The sequence below is a fragment of the Calidris pugnax genome, unplaced genomic scaffold (assembly GCF_001431845.1).
Source record: "Calidris pugnax isolate Ruff unplaced genomic scaffold, ASM143184v1 scaffold11, whole genome shotgun sequence".
Taxonomy (NCBI): domain Eukaryota; kingdom Metazoa; phylum Chordata; class Aves; order Charadriiformes; family Scolopacidae; genus Calidris; species Calidris pugnax.
Genome location: NW_015090803.1, coordinates 748,298 through 763,943, shown reverse-complemented (window position 1 = coordinate 763,943; position 15,646 = coordinate 748,298). Strand labels below are relative to the sequence as shown.

At 38.2% G+C, this 15,646-nt stretch overlaps 1 protein-coding gene across 2 annotated transcripts in view; it reads left to right on the top strand.

The window, feature by feature from the left end:
- COL6A6 (collagen, type VI, alpha 6) overlaps positions 1-15,237 on the top strand; it is a 59,337-nt gene extending 44,100 nt beyond the window's left edge. The window contains exons 32-36 of one of the 2 annotated variants that reach the window (XM_014937855.1): positions 1,020-1,513; positions 4,731-4,824; positions 6,910-7,581; positions 8,909-8,969; positions 10,867-15,237. In XM_014937855.1, the coding sequence (XP_014793341.1) occupies positions 1,020-1,513; positions 4,731-4,824; positions 6,910-7,581; positions 8,909-8,969; positions 10,867-11,002 (1,457 nt within the window). In that variant the 3' untranslated portion in view covers positions 11,003-15,237. Of the gene's footprint in view, positions 1-1,019; positions 1,514-4,730; positions 4,825-6,909; positions 7,582-8,908; positions 8,982-10,866 lie in introns of both variants that reach the window. The other variant, XM_014937856.1, reaches the window with a different exon arrangement.
- The last annotated feature ends 409 nt before the right edge of the window (positions 15,238-15,646 follow it).

The window sequence follows — 15,646 nt, the reverse complement described above, 5'->3', positions numbered from 1 at the left end:
TGTTTTTTTTTTCTTCCTAACTATCCTCTTTCCATTATGGCTCAACATCCCTCAGTACTTGGTGTGTTCTGTGCCCAAATGTCTCTGATACCAGTTATGTATAGGGAATGATAATGAAATTTTTGTCCTACACTGGATTTGGCTGGAACCGTGAGTCAGTAATCTCCTCCCTTCATGAGTGCTAGATAAATGATCCTGTTATTACTGTAGTTATGTTACCTGCTAGAGCCTCTAGTTTTTAAATTACATTTTTCTTTATGCTGCAGCAGGTTATTTTCTTCACCACAATTTCTGACTGTAGATGTAATATCGTGGCTGGAGCAATTACAAGATGAAATATGTTTTACTTCAATCTTCACAGAGCTCCTAAGAATAATGTAGCAATAATATCATCAAATCAGTGTCTGGGCCGCACAGCAGGCCCATACTGTGCCCAAGAAGAGCTTTATAAGGGAATATTTTGTGCAGGAAATACAGGATAGTTCTGTGCAGCCCAATGCAGACTGTCGGAAGCTCACTTTGAAGTCGATAGTGTGCATTCTGCCTCAGCAGGCACACCCAGCAAAGGGGGGGCACAGACTGCAGCAGCCTCACATCCCACTGGTTCAGAGTGCAGGTAAATGTGGAGCCTGTCAAAATTTGAACAAAACCCAAGATCATTTGTGCTCCTGGCCCTATTGTTGTCCTGCTTGGGTGATGCTGGAAAGCCACTTTTACTCTCTGTGCTGCAGCTTCTCCATCTGTGGAATAGTACTAATATGATTTAGCACTATTTTTCAAAGATCTTTGTAAAACCTCTTCATAAGAACCATAAATTTGTACTCTTCTATGCCTTTCCAGAATAAGTTGGGCAGATTTTTCTTTGGCTCCCTCTTCTTCTCTGTGCATGTATCAAGTGCAGGATGCAGTTTAGTATTATGTAATTTTATGTATAGCTTTTATGTGCATTACTCTCCGTGTCTAAGATGCAAGGGAACAAAATAATTTGGGAGTGTTTTTTGTTCTTTTTTTTTTCCTAGGAAAACCGAGATGCCCATTATATCCAACAGAACTGGTGTTTGCCTTGGACATCTCGAGGACAGTCACTCCTGAGACATTTGAACTAATGAGAGAGATTATGATAGAGATAGTGAGTGAGGCCAGAATCAGGGAGAGCAACTGCCCAGTGGGAGCCAGAGTTGCTGTTGTTTCCTACAACTTGGTTACGCACTACCTCATCCGCTTCTCAGAGTTTCAAAACAAGAATAAGCTACTCGAAGCACTAGGAAGTATTTCTTACCAGAGATCGTCCAGTGGACGGGACACTGGAGGTGCAATGAGATTTATTGCCAGGAACGTTTTCAAGAGAACTCTACAAGGTCCTCATGTGAGAAAAATAGCTGTAGTTTTCAGCCACGGGCCAGCCACAGATGCATCTTCTGTTAAACAAGCTGTCCTGGAGATGAGTGCAGAAGAAGTCCTTCCAGTAGTTATTGCTTTTGAAAACACACCCCATATCTCGCAAGCTTTCCTGGTAAGAAATTTACTAAGCTTTTCCTCTTTATGCTTAATAATGTTAGTTTAAAATAAGAAACCTTAAATGTTTTAGGTCATGCTTATCCCATATGTAATGCTTTTGAGCATAGCAACTCACCTGTATCAAACTTTGATTCAAATTCTGCACACAGAATCACAGAAGAGATCATCTCTGACCTTCAGAGATAATCTAGTCCAACTCCTTTGCCAAGCAAGGAACACATCCGGGTAGATTTTTAATATCTCCAGAGAAGGAGACTCCACAGCCTCTCTGGGCAGCCTGTTCCAGTGCTCTGGCACCCTCAAAGCAAAGAAGTTTTCCTGCATGTTCAGATGGAGCTTCCTGTGTTCCAGCCTTGTGTCTTTTGCCCCTTGTCCTGTCACCAAGCACCACTGAGAAGAGCCTGACCCCCAGTGATGCTAATGAATGGTGTGGAAATACTGGAGATTTTGTAAGAATACATTAGCAAACCACAACAAAGATAATGTGTGCAGACCATAAAATACATGGGTAACTTTTTAGAGGAGAGATTTTGTGTCAATAATGTTTCACTCTAAAGTAGTAAAAACCCGCAGAATGTGTTTAGTAGAAAAACCTTCAATGTACCAGCAAGCCTGGTACAGTAAATGGCTAGGAATGGCTGGCAAATTCCTTGTTTTATTACTTGGCAAAGAAGCTACCACAAGAGGGTGGAATTATGGAAAAGTGCTTCTAATGCATAATAAGTTATTAATAGTTGAAACCTCTCTTGTTCTTTGTACTAGCATTGCCATAGTGTATATGAAATATGTGTAGCAATGAATACAAAGAAAAAAAAGCCAAAGAATTAAAGTATTGAATGCTAGGTAAAACACCACTAATGTCTGATATTGGCATGTGTGCATGCTAAGTTCTTTCAAGAGCAACCACGGGAATAGTTAAGATAGCAAGAACCATCTGTGGTTTTCCTGCTGTCTGGACTTGAGGAATCAACTCTTGTGAGGATAATAGTGTTCTAACACTGGAGATATCTGAAGACAGTTCTTCCAGTGCATGTGGAGCATGTTCTGTGCCTCCTCCTTGTAGCCCTATTACTTAATGTAAGTGATCTTCATCAAAGTGATAAATGCAATATTGGTAAAGGACATCCACTTTTACTGCCAAGGACTCTAGAGCTTCTAAAAACAATTTGTCAGATTAAAAGGCAAGCTTTGTTTTCTAGGCCAGTGTGAATTGAGAGCTTTTACTGAGGATACTTTCCATCATCCCTTTGGAATGCTCTTTCTAGAAAAAAAAATGTGATGTGAGTAGTTAAGGAGTTGTCCTGGTTTCAGCTGGATAGTTATTTTTCTTTCTCTGTTCTTGTGAGTATGCCTCAGGCTTCCTCATGAGACCAAGCAAGCCTGACAGGATCTGACCTGCCAGTTCTTTCAGATTCACTAAATTTTATTTATTTCCTAGTATTTATTGTCTTAATCCAGAGAGGTGTCGCTTCTTTCCAAAACCAATCAATTAAAAAATTAACTTTAAAATATCATTATAAAAGATGGTGTAGTGTGGTTAAGGTATACGTACGCTGGGATACAGCACAGATTTAAACTTTGATCACCTTGCAAAATCTGCACAAGGTGCCAGTGATCACTGCTGCTGCTTCCTGTGTGTGAGAAGAGTCACATCCTAGGCAGATGGGAAGTTAACTGTCTTTCTTTCTCCTGTAAATGTTAGCAAGTTCATTTCAAGTTGCATTTGTTAGAGCAGAGCGAGTGCTGTGAGAGGGCAGACACGGGTAAGGCACAGGCAAAACCAAAGAACTAGTTTTGCGGTTTCAGGTCTTTCTGTAAGGAAAAAAAACAGTTGTCCAGAGATTAAGTTCATAGGCGGGGATGGGCATGATCCAAAAAGTTGATATCCAATGACCTGGAAGCCTCCCAGGAGTTTTCACCTAGACAGATGATATTCTGGTCATTACATTCCCTTGATTTAGGACAGCGAACCCAAAAATCCTCCCTGTGTTTGTTCTGAAGAGAAGACTTGTTGGAGTAACTCCTGGGGTGAACTGTAATGGTGGATACTAGGAGAGAAAGAAAGGCAGGCAGGAAGGAAGGAAAGAAATCAGTTGCTTCCACAAAGTAACCGCAGCTCTTGAAAGTGTTATTGATGTTGATAAAGCTAATTGTTCATTATCACTGCTTATCACTTTCCTTCCCTTTAAGCTGTGAGAGAACCCAAGCACGCATACCCCTTGAGAGGTCTGTGCCTTGGCACAAGGACACAAGAAAGCTTGGAGCTTTTTTGAATTCAGACAAATAATACTGTAAAAAGTATTCTGATCTCTTTCCCATGAGGTGCGGAAATATTAATATCTAGCAGAGCCAGGGTATCTGTAAGATAAGGAACTTCTTTTTAGGAGGATGTCAAAGCTCTGTGTGGTTTCATGTGTATGCCAGACTTCATTGGCAGACTTTGTGACAATTTATTCACAGTTTAGTCATATATAACAATGCATGGAAACAATACATATGTATAAATACATATATCTAAACACGTGCATGGATGTTTAGGAAATATTTAAATTTTTTTCAATAACATGATTTGATTTCCCTTTGTGTCCATCATTAACTTTTAAAAATATTTTAAGAAGAAACAGTTAAATTCAAATGTTGAAGTAATATTTTAAAGAGAACAATAAATCTGGTATCAGAAGCCCTTGGTAGTGTTTTAGATAGATAGGTTCCAGCTTCACAAAGGGACTGCTGCATGTCTGAGACACAGCCATCAACTCAGGTTGCTTAGTTTGCTTTTTCTGTAGAGAATTTTTCTACCTGAAGCTTTTGTCAGACATTTTGACCATGTTAAATATTTTAAATTTGAAAATCTTTATATGTCCTGCATTTTATCAGATTCCAAGAAGGCAGAATTTCCACTAGGATCTGTCAACTGAGGATCTAGCATAGTTGCAGATAGATATGAAGTCTTTTGCATGTTTCACAATAGTGCTAGAAAAATGATTTTATCTCGGTTTAGGGCTCAATTAGGAACAAGTCTATATGAGGTTACCACAGCTGGGATATATGCACTGATTGTCTGCAGTGCATCCCTCCCTCTGGCCCGCTTCCTTCAGCCATGGATCTTCTAGGCCAAGTTTGAGCACTAAATTTACACTTCATCAACAGTAAGAAATCATAGAGCACTTACTTAGCAGTACTTACTTGCCATCTTTATCTTTTGTTTTCAGATGGATGAGTCTGGATTGTTTGAGGTGCTAAATGTTCGTGATGGGCACTATAATGATGCGTTACGAAGATTTCAGGTCTGCACTTTGTGCTATGGTAAGACCAATACAGTATTTTGAATTGTCACTAAAGGAGAAATACAGTATTATGTAGAGTTGCCTAGTGAAGAGCAGTGTGATAAGGAAAAGGGCTGAGGCATTCCATACATATCCCTAGCAAAATTATTTGACCTTATTTCTTATTGATATGTTGAATTCCAAAAGTATAGTCTGTTCCCAGTGAACATAATTTACTGGCAACCTATCACCTGCATTGTCATAACTGCTAAAACTGTTTCAAAGGAAAGATTTATATTGGAAGACCATGTTTTTCCACCTTAAGCTTCTGCAAATATGGTATTAAACGTCTAGAGCCATTTCCTTACTCCTGTCCCTGTAGAAGGGGCCTTCTAACTTGAATGAGCACATGTCTTTCTTTCAGGGTATTTGAATCCTTGTTTTGCCAGAATGCCTGGTTGAAAATGATGCATTTTCTTGAATTGCATCCTAAAAGCAAGTGTTAACTAAATGTAACAGACAAAGGCCACCAAGGTCCTTCAGCTTTAAAGTCTGCATGACCAAGTTTACTAACCTTTAAGAAGCTGTAACAGTGATAATGTTGCCTTCTATGAAACCAGTATCTTCCTGGTGAAGACAGGTAATAGAGCTAGAGCCTACATCCTTATCTCCTTTCCTTATTCTTCAGAAGACCATTTCTGGTCTTTCCATCACTATGTAAAGCTGGGGAGTACCCCTCTGTATTCCTACTGGGGCACACAGTGATCAGGAAGACAGGTGAAGTATTAGCAAGGAATATCTCACTTTGTGACTCAGCTAATGGTCTGGCAGTCCTGGCTTGTGAGGTTCCTTGACTTCTTTATGATGAATCTGTGCAGTCCAGCAGCTATTAGCACACCTAACAGCTTGAGAGAAAGACTGGTTATTCTGCTGGAATCTGGACATCTACTTGTATGCCCTGAGTCTGAGTTACTTTTCATAGAAAGGAGTTTGAAAGACAAGCAAATATTTTGAAATTCTGACTGTATTCATTTTGTATTTTTTGGAATATCGATAAACTTTGACTCCTGACCAGAGTCCTCAATAATTTGGTGAAGGTCACCAATATCACAAAGACTTTCTTCTGTGAAGAACATAATTGTGAAGATTGATCATTGTGCTTTTTAAAATATTGGGGAAAATTGCAGTTCTGCACATGCCATTTTCTTTTCTTGACCCAAAGTGCTTTTTTCTGCTGGAATCTGGACATCTACTTGTATGTCCTGAGTCTGAGTTGGAGTTACTTTTCATAGAAAGGAGTTTGAAAGACAAGCAAATATTTTGAAATTCTGACTGTATTCATTTTGTATTTTTTGGAATATCGATAAACTTTGACTCCTGACCAGAGTCCTCAATAATTTGGTGAAGGTCACCAATATCACAAAGACTTTCTTCTGTGAAGAACATAATTGTGAAGATTGATCATTGTGCTTTTTAAAATATTGGGGAAAATTGCAGTTCTGCACATGCCATTTTCTTTTCTTGACCCAAAGTGCTTTTTCAAAAAGCATCAAATTCTCCTTTTAGTGCCATAATATTTAAGGTTTTCTCAAAAGGCTCCCAGCAGTTGTATTAGATAAGAATAAAACTTTTATTTAAATAGCTACATAAATACATTCTTACAAGTTGCCCTAACAATAAGAAGTTGCTGTGGTTGGTGTGTGTGATCTCTGTCCTGATAAAAAAAACCCAACAAAAACCTCATCAAATACATACTGAAGTAAACAAGAGAGTTTGGGAGTTTCATTGATTTTCAATGGGAAGTAAGGACCTGGTTTCACATGTTTTGTAAACCTGTCCAAAAGTAAACAATTATAATGTAATCAACTCTATTGCTGTGATCACTTTTTTATCTCAGTGGGAAACAGAGCATCAATTGTCTTGTAGAACCAGGTGCAGAATTATGTGTTTTGAGTCAGCCTTTATTTTCCTAACTTGCATTGAGGTCTTTCTAGTGTTTTTTTCTGGTTTTTCTTTTTTTAAATTGGCCATTCTAACACATTAGGTCTGTGGTCACGTTCATTGTTACGTATTTACTTTTTGATTTATCTAAAAAAATGCTAATTAATATTACATTCTTTTGTAGACATGTGTAAACCAGATGCTTTTTGTGAACATCCCAGGCCCAGTTTACCGAGAGAATATATAGATGCTGCCTTCATTCTGGATAGTTCACAGAAAATAAGTGGTGCTGAATTTGAGCAAATCAAAGATTTCATGAGCAAAGCAGTCACTGCATTCAACATTTCCTTGGATCCAAAAACATCTGTTGTAGGGGACAGAATTGCTGTGGTGAGCCATGCACTACCAGATTTCAAAGCAGGCGCAGGGAAGAAGTCAGTAAAGAAAGAATTTGACTTTGTTACCTACAGGAGTAAAGACCGAATAAGAAGATATATTGAAGAATCTCTTCAACAGCTGAATGGAGAGGCTGTCGTGGGCTCTGCCATGCAATGGACAATTGCTAACATTTTCTCAGCGGCTCCCAATCCAAGGCCACACAAAGTTATCATCATTATATCTGCTGGAGAAACAAGTCAATGGGACAAAGGAATATTAAAAAAAATCTCCCTGCGAGCTAAGTGCCAAGGCTATGCACTCTTTGTAATTTCAGTAGGAAAGTCCTATGACAGAAATGAACTGGAAGAGCTTGCAAGCACTCGTCTGGAAGAGCATTTGATTCAGCTTGGCAGAATCCACAAGCCCGAACTTGACTATGTAATGAGGTTTCTGAAGCCATTCATACGTTTCCTCAGGAGTAAGTTATCGCATCACAGGTCGTGCGTTTTTTTATTTCCCTGTGAATTTTCAATATTACGCAAAAGCACTGGATAGATAAGGTTGGGGTGTACTCATGATGTGCATTGCTAGGCCAGTTATGCTCATTCTCCTGTCACAAAGATCTTCAGCCTCCTTCTTTGGGTAAAATCATGGATTATAGCCATTGTCCTTCATTCCAGGAGTCTTTATTTTGGTGACAGACACCCACAGGGCCTATTGTTTGCCATCAGTCACAAAAAGTTTAGAGAGGAACAACTGATGGAATGGGTATGGCTTTGATGCTGAAAGAAGCCCTGCTAAAATACCCCCTGCCATGGAGCACAGCTACTTTTTCTTTGCCTAGAAATATGCCTGATTTTAAGAAAAATATTTGGTTATAAAAATGTTCTTTTCAAAAGCACAAACACCACCAGCTTTCTCATCCAGAGCACTTTTACCAACAGATAGTTAAGGTTTCCCATTCCCTTTAGATTCTAACATCACCAAGACCTGTGGATTCTAATAGGATAGAAACTCCTCAGTGCAGTTCTTTGAGCGTCTTTGTCCTGGTTATATATTATATATTCAGCAGGGAAAATGTATAGCTAGAGAGGAAAATCAGCCATCATCAGGATTGTTTAAATACAGGCCAATGGGGAATGCAAATGGGAACTGAGATCAGAATTCATTTTATAACATATATATGGAAATCATGCCACACTGCTGCAAGTTAGAAGAAAAAAAATTACTGTAGTGTTAAATGCTCTATATTGGAGTGAAATACTGACAAATGCCCTGCTCCCATTAAAGATCAGCTCCAGCCAACTCTCAGTGGAATCTAGCTACTTCTGCCTTATCACTCAGCTTTGGAAGTACAAGACCTAACTTTTTTTTGCTACTGTAAAAATATAAAATCTGGCTGTCAAATGAAAATGACAACAGACTAATGATTGCCTGTATCTTATGCAAAATGTGTTAAATTGTGAATATAGACCACTTAAAAAGACATGGGTCATTCCATTATTCATAGACTTTGTTAGTGGCTTTTAGCTAAAAAGTCAGACTTACTAAGGACATAAATAAATAATATCATACACATATAATCCTCACGTTAATATAAACTTGGGTTTCTTTAGGTCCTTCATTTTTTCATTCAAGTTAGTTGTGCTTTTTCCTTCATCTCTTTATAATATAGTCTTTATGATCTGTGTATAAAATTAGTGAAGTCACTTGATTTGCAGCTCTTCTTGGGTAAAAGGCTAAACTTTGCCAAAATCTTCCAAATCCCACAAAGCTAATGAATTTTGTTACTGTCTTCCGAACAGGTGAGAACAACTACCCACCAGAAGAGCTCAAGGCAAGGTGTAGCAGGCTTGGCTTTCGGAGGTAAAGACCGGTGTAAGTCCATTACATGATTATTTGAATATTGGGGGGTTAATGGTGAATAGGATTGGTTTTCACAGCACTCTCCTTGTTGGGTGTTTTCAATAGGTTTTTTTGTTTGATTGATGGAAAGTCTGCTGGATCAGCAAAGATTAAAAAGTGGAACTGGGCTGTAATAAACACATTAGAAATCAACAGCATACCATGTTATGTTTTAAAACAAGTCTAAAATTGTTATGCAAAATGAATGATACCCCATGTATTATTTTTGTTTTAAACATGCCTTCATAGTCACACAAAACTGTACTTACACTTTAATACGAAAATGCTACTTTTTGTTATATGAAGGCTTCAATGTAATAAGAAAAGAGAAATCAAAAATGGAGAAAATCAGTCACTGACAGCAGCAGGTTTTGTGGCTCCATCTGCCAAAGGCATTGGTTGGTTCTGAACCTGAATCATAGTGCAAAGGGCTCATCTTCAGTGGGAACTGCCCAGCAGTTCACACGTTGGGGAAAGTGCTGCAAAAGGACCGTGACGCCAGTGTTCAGGTCAGCAAAGGAAACATAAAGGCAATATGAAACATGAAGACTCCAAGCCATTGTCTTCAGGGTCGCTTCCCTGAAGCACAACTAAGAACAATGTGAAAATTCCTGAAATTTTCCTGCCTGATTTGCATTACTACTCTGTTAGACCATAAGCATCTCTGTTGTGTAGGCAGTTACATTTGTCAGCTTATATCTACCTGTTGTGGCAGCTTAGGCTGCATGAGCCTGGGGAAGAATCCAAATTCTTGGATTAGAAAAAAATGGGGACAATAATCAGCAAAATCAAAGCTTTTGAAATCCTTCTCTTCCTGCTCTTGGAGGAAAATTACCAGTCTAGACAGAAAACATCCACAGCCTTTCCCTCACCAATTAAGTGGGTCACCTTGTCATAGAAGGAAATTAGGTTAGTCAAGCAGGGCCTGCCTTTCATAAACCCATGCCAACTGTGCCTGGTTGTCCTCTATGTGCTGCGTGATGGCACTCAAGATGACCTGCTTCATAACCTTCCCTGGCACTGTGATCAGACAGGCCTGTAGTTCCCCAGATCATCCTTCCGGCCCTTCTTGTGGATGGGGGTCACATTTGCTAGACACCAGTCAGCTGGGACCTCCCCAGTTTGCCAGGACTGCTGGTAAATGATGGAGAGTGGCTTGGTGAACACTTCCACCAGCTCCCACAGTACCCTTGGGTGGATCCCAGCCGCTCCCATAGAGTTGTGTGTGTCCAAGTGGTGTCTTGTTTCTGTTTTCTTATGTTTAGAAACCATTTCTTATTTGCAGTCACCCTGTTCTGGGTTTTCTCTAGCAGCAGTTCAAATACACATTACCTCGGATCATGGCTGATAATAGCAGACTTGTAACAATCAACTTTGTTTCTTATTCTCACTAAAGTCTGTGTGTTCTCGAGAACTGTGTACACATTCTTCTGCACTTCCATGCACTGTGCAAAAGCATTTATAATCTTCAGTCACATTTTTTTAAAACTATATATAGATCAGTTTTTAAGACTTACTATTTTCAAGAGAAGTGACTGCAAGCAGTCAGCAGAGAGAACGTTGTTCCAATATCGAGAGAAAATATGTATTTTCTTGTTCTGTGTATAAAGAGGTTGCAGTTCTCTTAAATGGCATCTTTTAAGGGGGGAGGGAGGGGAAGCTGAAAATCTATTATTTTTTTCAGCCTATGAAATTGTAATTTTAGCCTGTTTGTATTTCTGTTACAATTAGGCATTCAATTCTGTCAAGTGGCTTGAGCAATTTTCTCAAGAAATTCACTTCCCTTCTGTTTTTGGGGAAGCTACCTGTGAATGCTTTATCACCACACATCCTGATTGTGTCCTGTGTTTATCTCTAGCTTTGAAACAGAAGAGATGTCTGCAGACCATGTCACCATAAAGGCTACTTCATTCAGTCCTCCCTGGTACTTGCAGGCTGACAGAAAATATACTCCTTTAAGAAAAAGAGTTTTCACCAAGAAGAAACAAAGCTAAAGTAACTAGAAATTTATGGCACAGTTTTCAGAAACGTGGGGACTGTGGGTGAAAGTAGAATCCACATTTGAAAGAAACAAGCAAGAAGGGAAAATAGTAACATCATTGCATCAACCAGCCCTAGATGGATCCTAACTCATCCTGACAATACTACGTAGAAGGAGGGGAGGCTCTTCCCAGCTTCAATCTGATCTTTTCATTACTTTTCTCCTTCTCTATGGGCAAGTGAGTGATTCACATAAACCTCTGTCCTTTTCCTGACAAAACCCTCTCTAAAGGGTGCATCTCTAAGCCTGATGCTTTCTCTATTCACCTGCTGTCTCTTCCCAGATAGCCTTTTAAAGCTTTCTCTCAGCTCCATGCTGTTTCCAAGATTGAAGTGAATACAAACTGAACTGCTGAGTTAGTATCAGAATAGTCTGTAGGAGCTTAGGTAAAAGAAGCAGACCTTGTTCTGGAAAAAATCCTGCAAATCATTCTTAACTTTTTCTTGATTTGAGTTTCCTGAGAATGGGTTTTGTGTTTTTGCAATCAAATTTTGAATCAAATCACATGCTTCGTAACTTTTTCCTGAATTCTTTCTAGCTTTCATGCCCTTCCTGGGGTGTGAATACCAGGCACAGATACAATGTTCTAAGAAGAAAATTGTCAGTACCACGAAGAGACAAAATGGCTTTCCCATGCAATTTTCTGCTATTCATCATCCTTTATGAAATCATTAGCAAAGTTTGCTGAAATCGTGATCTGATGGTGGCTCTTTTGAAAAGTGCTAAAAGAAAAGTTATTTTTAATAGTGTCTCCTATGAAAAATTAGGATAAATGCAGAGAGACGCTTGGTCAGCGGGAGGCCAGAAGCAGGGATTTCAAGGGGGTTCAGAAAGCGTTTAGAGAGAGTATATTGGACTATATCAGATTAATTGCAGACAGAGTTCATGGATTCTCCATTTTCCATATGCTTAGCTTTTTCATTTTTCCTTTTCTCTTGCATCCTTAAGAGGGGAAGATGGATTGTGTTTCATTGTTAGGGAGTACAACGCTCCACAGTTATGAGAGATGTTTTATTCCTGTCTATTTCCATCACAGAGCACTCATTATGTCTCTGGGCTCAATCCAGCATGTGAATTGGGAAGAGGTTTCCTCAACGAAATACTTGCTATCTTAATTACAAAGAGCATGCAGAATATGGGGAGAAATAAATGAAGAAATAAATTTCTGTCTTCATAAGGAGATGTTTTAGTTTGCTTTTTCTCTCAGATATCTGTGAAGGAGAAAAGGAATGTGCTCCCCTTAAAAGGCACACAGTCACCTGAAGGCAGGCAGAACCAGTTCATGATTTTACTCTGGAAGTACACTGCATCCCAGAGAGATGTCTCTTTCTCTTCAGTGTTTCAGGGAACAGATCACTAGAAAGGTGCTTGTTTTGAAATTACTGTACCTGTCTCTCATGCCTCAGGAAATTATATATTAATATGTAACCTCTGTACTGCGCAGATGGGGCTATTGAGAGGCTGCATTCTGCCACGGTGTTCAGCTCATCTGGGCTCTTTACTGGTGCCATGAACTTTGTGTTCTACTTTTTCTGTTATTATTAGGCTACATTGCAGGATTTCCATTTATGTCAGTGGCTTTGCTGTATCATGTATATACTTCCTTATTAAAATGTTCTGGACAAAAAGCATCCATACAACAATTTATTTCAGATGAAAGAGAACTGCGAAGTAAAAAGTCAATTGGGTATTTTCATGTGTATATTCATGTCTTTGCAATTTACAGCATCAGTCATGCCTCACAAAATGAATTGTCCCTCAGAGGTGCAGGAATCTGGGAAATGTGAGGGTGGAGTGCAAGAAAAAAAGAGTTTTCCTTATCTTCCAAGAATCCTTGCAAGGAGCTGGGCCATAATGGAGTTCTGACACAGAAAAATAGAAAACATCTGGAAAAGGAGAACACATTCATTGCATTTGAGTTACGTGATTTCAAGTCATAAAAATGAAAAACGTGGTGACTGCTCAAAAGTTGCACAATTCGTGAAGCTTCAGATAATGATTTTAATAAATTAACAACTAGAAATGAGCATGTGCCATAGCTCTTTATAGCTTGTTAATTATAATATGTTCAACACAGAATATCAGCTTCTTTTTATAGATAAAGCTAAAAACCTCAGGGAAATAAGGTGTCTGTTCTGATAACATTAAAATTACCAACAACTTCACACATTATATTCTTTAATTTGGAATTGTGCTGTACCCAGTATGACTTGAAAGAATGGTTTTTAAATTGTCCTCCAAAACAAAAAAAATCTTAACTATCAGAATTGCCAGTAGAAATAGCTTAAAGGTGTCATATATCTATAATAATGGGTTTCTTGCTGATAGAAACTTCTTTTAAAAATAAGTTACTGCTCCTATTTTACAAGAGAAGTCCAAGGTTAACTTTATAGAAGAAATTAATTTTCATATTATTTCTGTAAAAGAAGAATTGGATCTGGGTATTAACAAAGGCCTAGTTACTGTATCTTTTATGAAGCTGTAAAAGACTGTAAGGTGGGTATGGGGGAATAAGGAAACAGGACACTATCCGTTTTACTGTTCAAGAGGTCTTTTCTAAAGAAGATGGGATAGAGAATGACAACATTTCTTCAACATTTGAAGAAATGCTTTCTCCTGTGCAAAGTTCCTTGATTTTGTTCTTTGTTCATTTAAATGGAAAACAAAAAAAGGGGGGAAAAAGAGTTAATCCTGTAATTGGAAACAGTTGCATCCTTGGCCAGGCTGAGCGGGTAAGGAGGAAAAGGTTGGAAAGGGGATTTCTCCTACTCTGCTCTGTGCCATCAGCCCAGCTGTCCTGCTTCTGCCCATAAGCATATTCTCAGCATCCTGTCGTCATCTCTCTCCCCATTGTTTCATAGCACAGTTGAATGCTGAAAGCCATTTAATTTATAGTTCTACCTTGAAGTTCTGTCTTACTCTTTCAAACCCTTCTCTTTGCTTTACCACCGTCAAACAAAATAATTATAAATAAGCAATCATTTATAATAAGAAATTTGCATCTATTTTAACTAATTTGCAACAGCAACAACATGTTGTTGTTTGCGGGTTTTGTTGGGTTGTTTTGTTTTGGTTTTTTTTAAGGTTGGACTCGATGATCTCAGAGGTCCCTTCCAACCACGGTGATTCTGTGATCATCTGCAGCAGTAACATCAACCATGCTTGATTTGGGGACTGAGAGCAAAATAATGTCTGTAACTCAGCTTGCTTGCATCATTCTCAGTTCTTTGTCTCCCCTGTGATTTTCAGCCATATTCTTCCTTGTCCTCTTCTCTTCATGAATCTTTGAAAGACCACTTTCTTTGGCAGTCCCTTTCTCTTCTACGTACCTAATAATATTGACTTCTTTCTTCTTAATTATGCTAGCGAAGTCTCTGGTGATATGGTCTTTTCCCAAAGGACTGCACTTGGTCTCTTTTATCTAATAACTTCTAGGTAACACCCATGGAATATATTGTAATAACATTCCATTTCAGTTTCTTCTAATGCCAGCTTTGCTTTACTCACAGTGCTAATGGTTTCCCTCTCTTCGAGACTCGATGGCACCTGCCAGCCTTATGACATCTGCTCCAATTTTGACAAAAAGTAACTTACCTGAGCAAAGCTACCTCTTTGCTTTCTCTATAGTCCAGATATACTTCCCCATGAGAGTTTAAAGTTAGAAGGCAAAGGGATTTGTGATCCCAGCTGGATTTTTAAAATCTCGGAATAGTCTGGTAATTCATAGCAGTCTTGTTAACATTAAAACACTTCTGCTAAATTCCTAAAAATATAATTTTCCTCTTCCATTGTACAGAAATCTGTGCACACAAATAAAATTACTTTTTTCCACAGGCCATGCCTGTCAGAAAATTCATGCTGGAGTTGTTGCAAAATCACAGCTTTTTAATTTCCAACATGCCATTTTTGTATAGAGCAGTTTGGAGATTAATAGCCCTTGGAATGGATTCTTTTTCTGCTCTAAATTTATTTAAGCATAATTTGAATAGCCCAAAGTAAGGAGCTCCATCACTTAATTGCATGCTTTATGAAATAGTACCTTCCTTTTTACATGTTTACCTCAGCTTTTATTTTATACTCTATAGTTCTCTCATTATCAGAGCGAGCAAATAGTTATTGCCTATTCAGTTTTCCCTGTGTCATTGCTTATTTACAGATCTCTGTCATCTCTTTCTTTGGGCTTCTATTTTCCAGATACAGATTTTTTATAGTTATTTGTTATTTCATAATTTTATAATTATTTTATATATATAGAACACAAATATTTATATATATTTATATACAATTATATAATCTATAACATTTGTTATATATATAACAAATATAAAATATTTATAAAATTCTAAAATAATTTTGTAATTATTTGTTATATGGAAACCATTCTTTACCCATAATAGACTTTCTTTGTGCCTCACATGGTTGTACCATACATATTTTCATTACTAGGGGGAAGCGCTGCACACATTAGTCACAGTAAGAGGGCACCGTGGATTTATTCATTGGTGTATTATTTGATTCTTTCCCTGATAATTCCTAACATTCATTTGAACTTCTGGATCAATACCAAGGCCTGAGTTAATGTTTTTATAGGACTGTC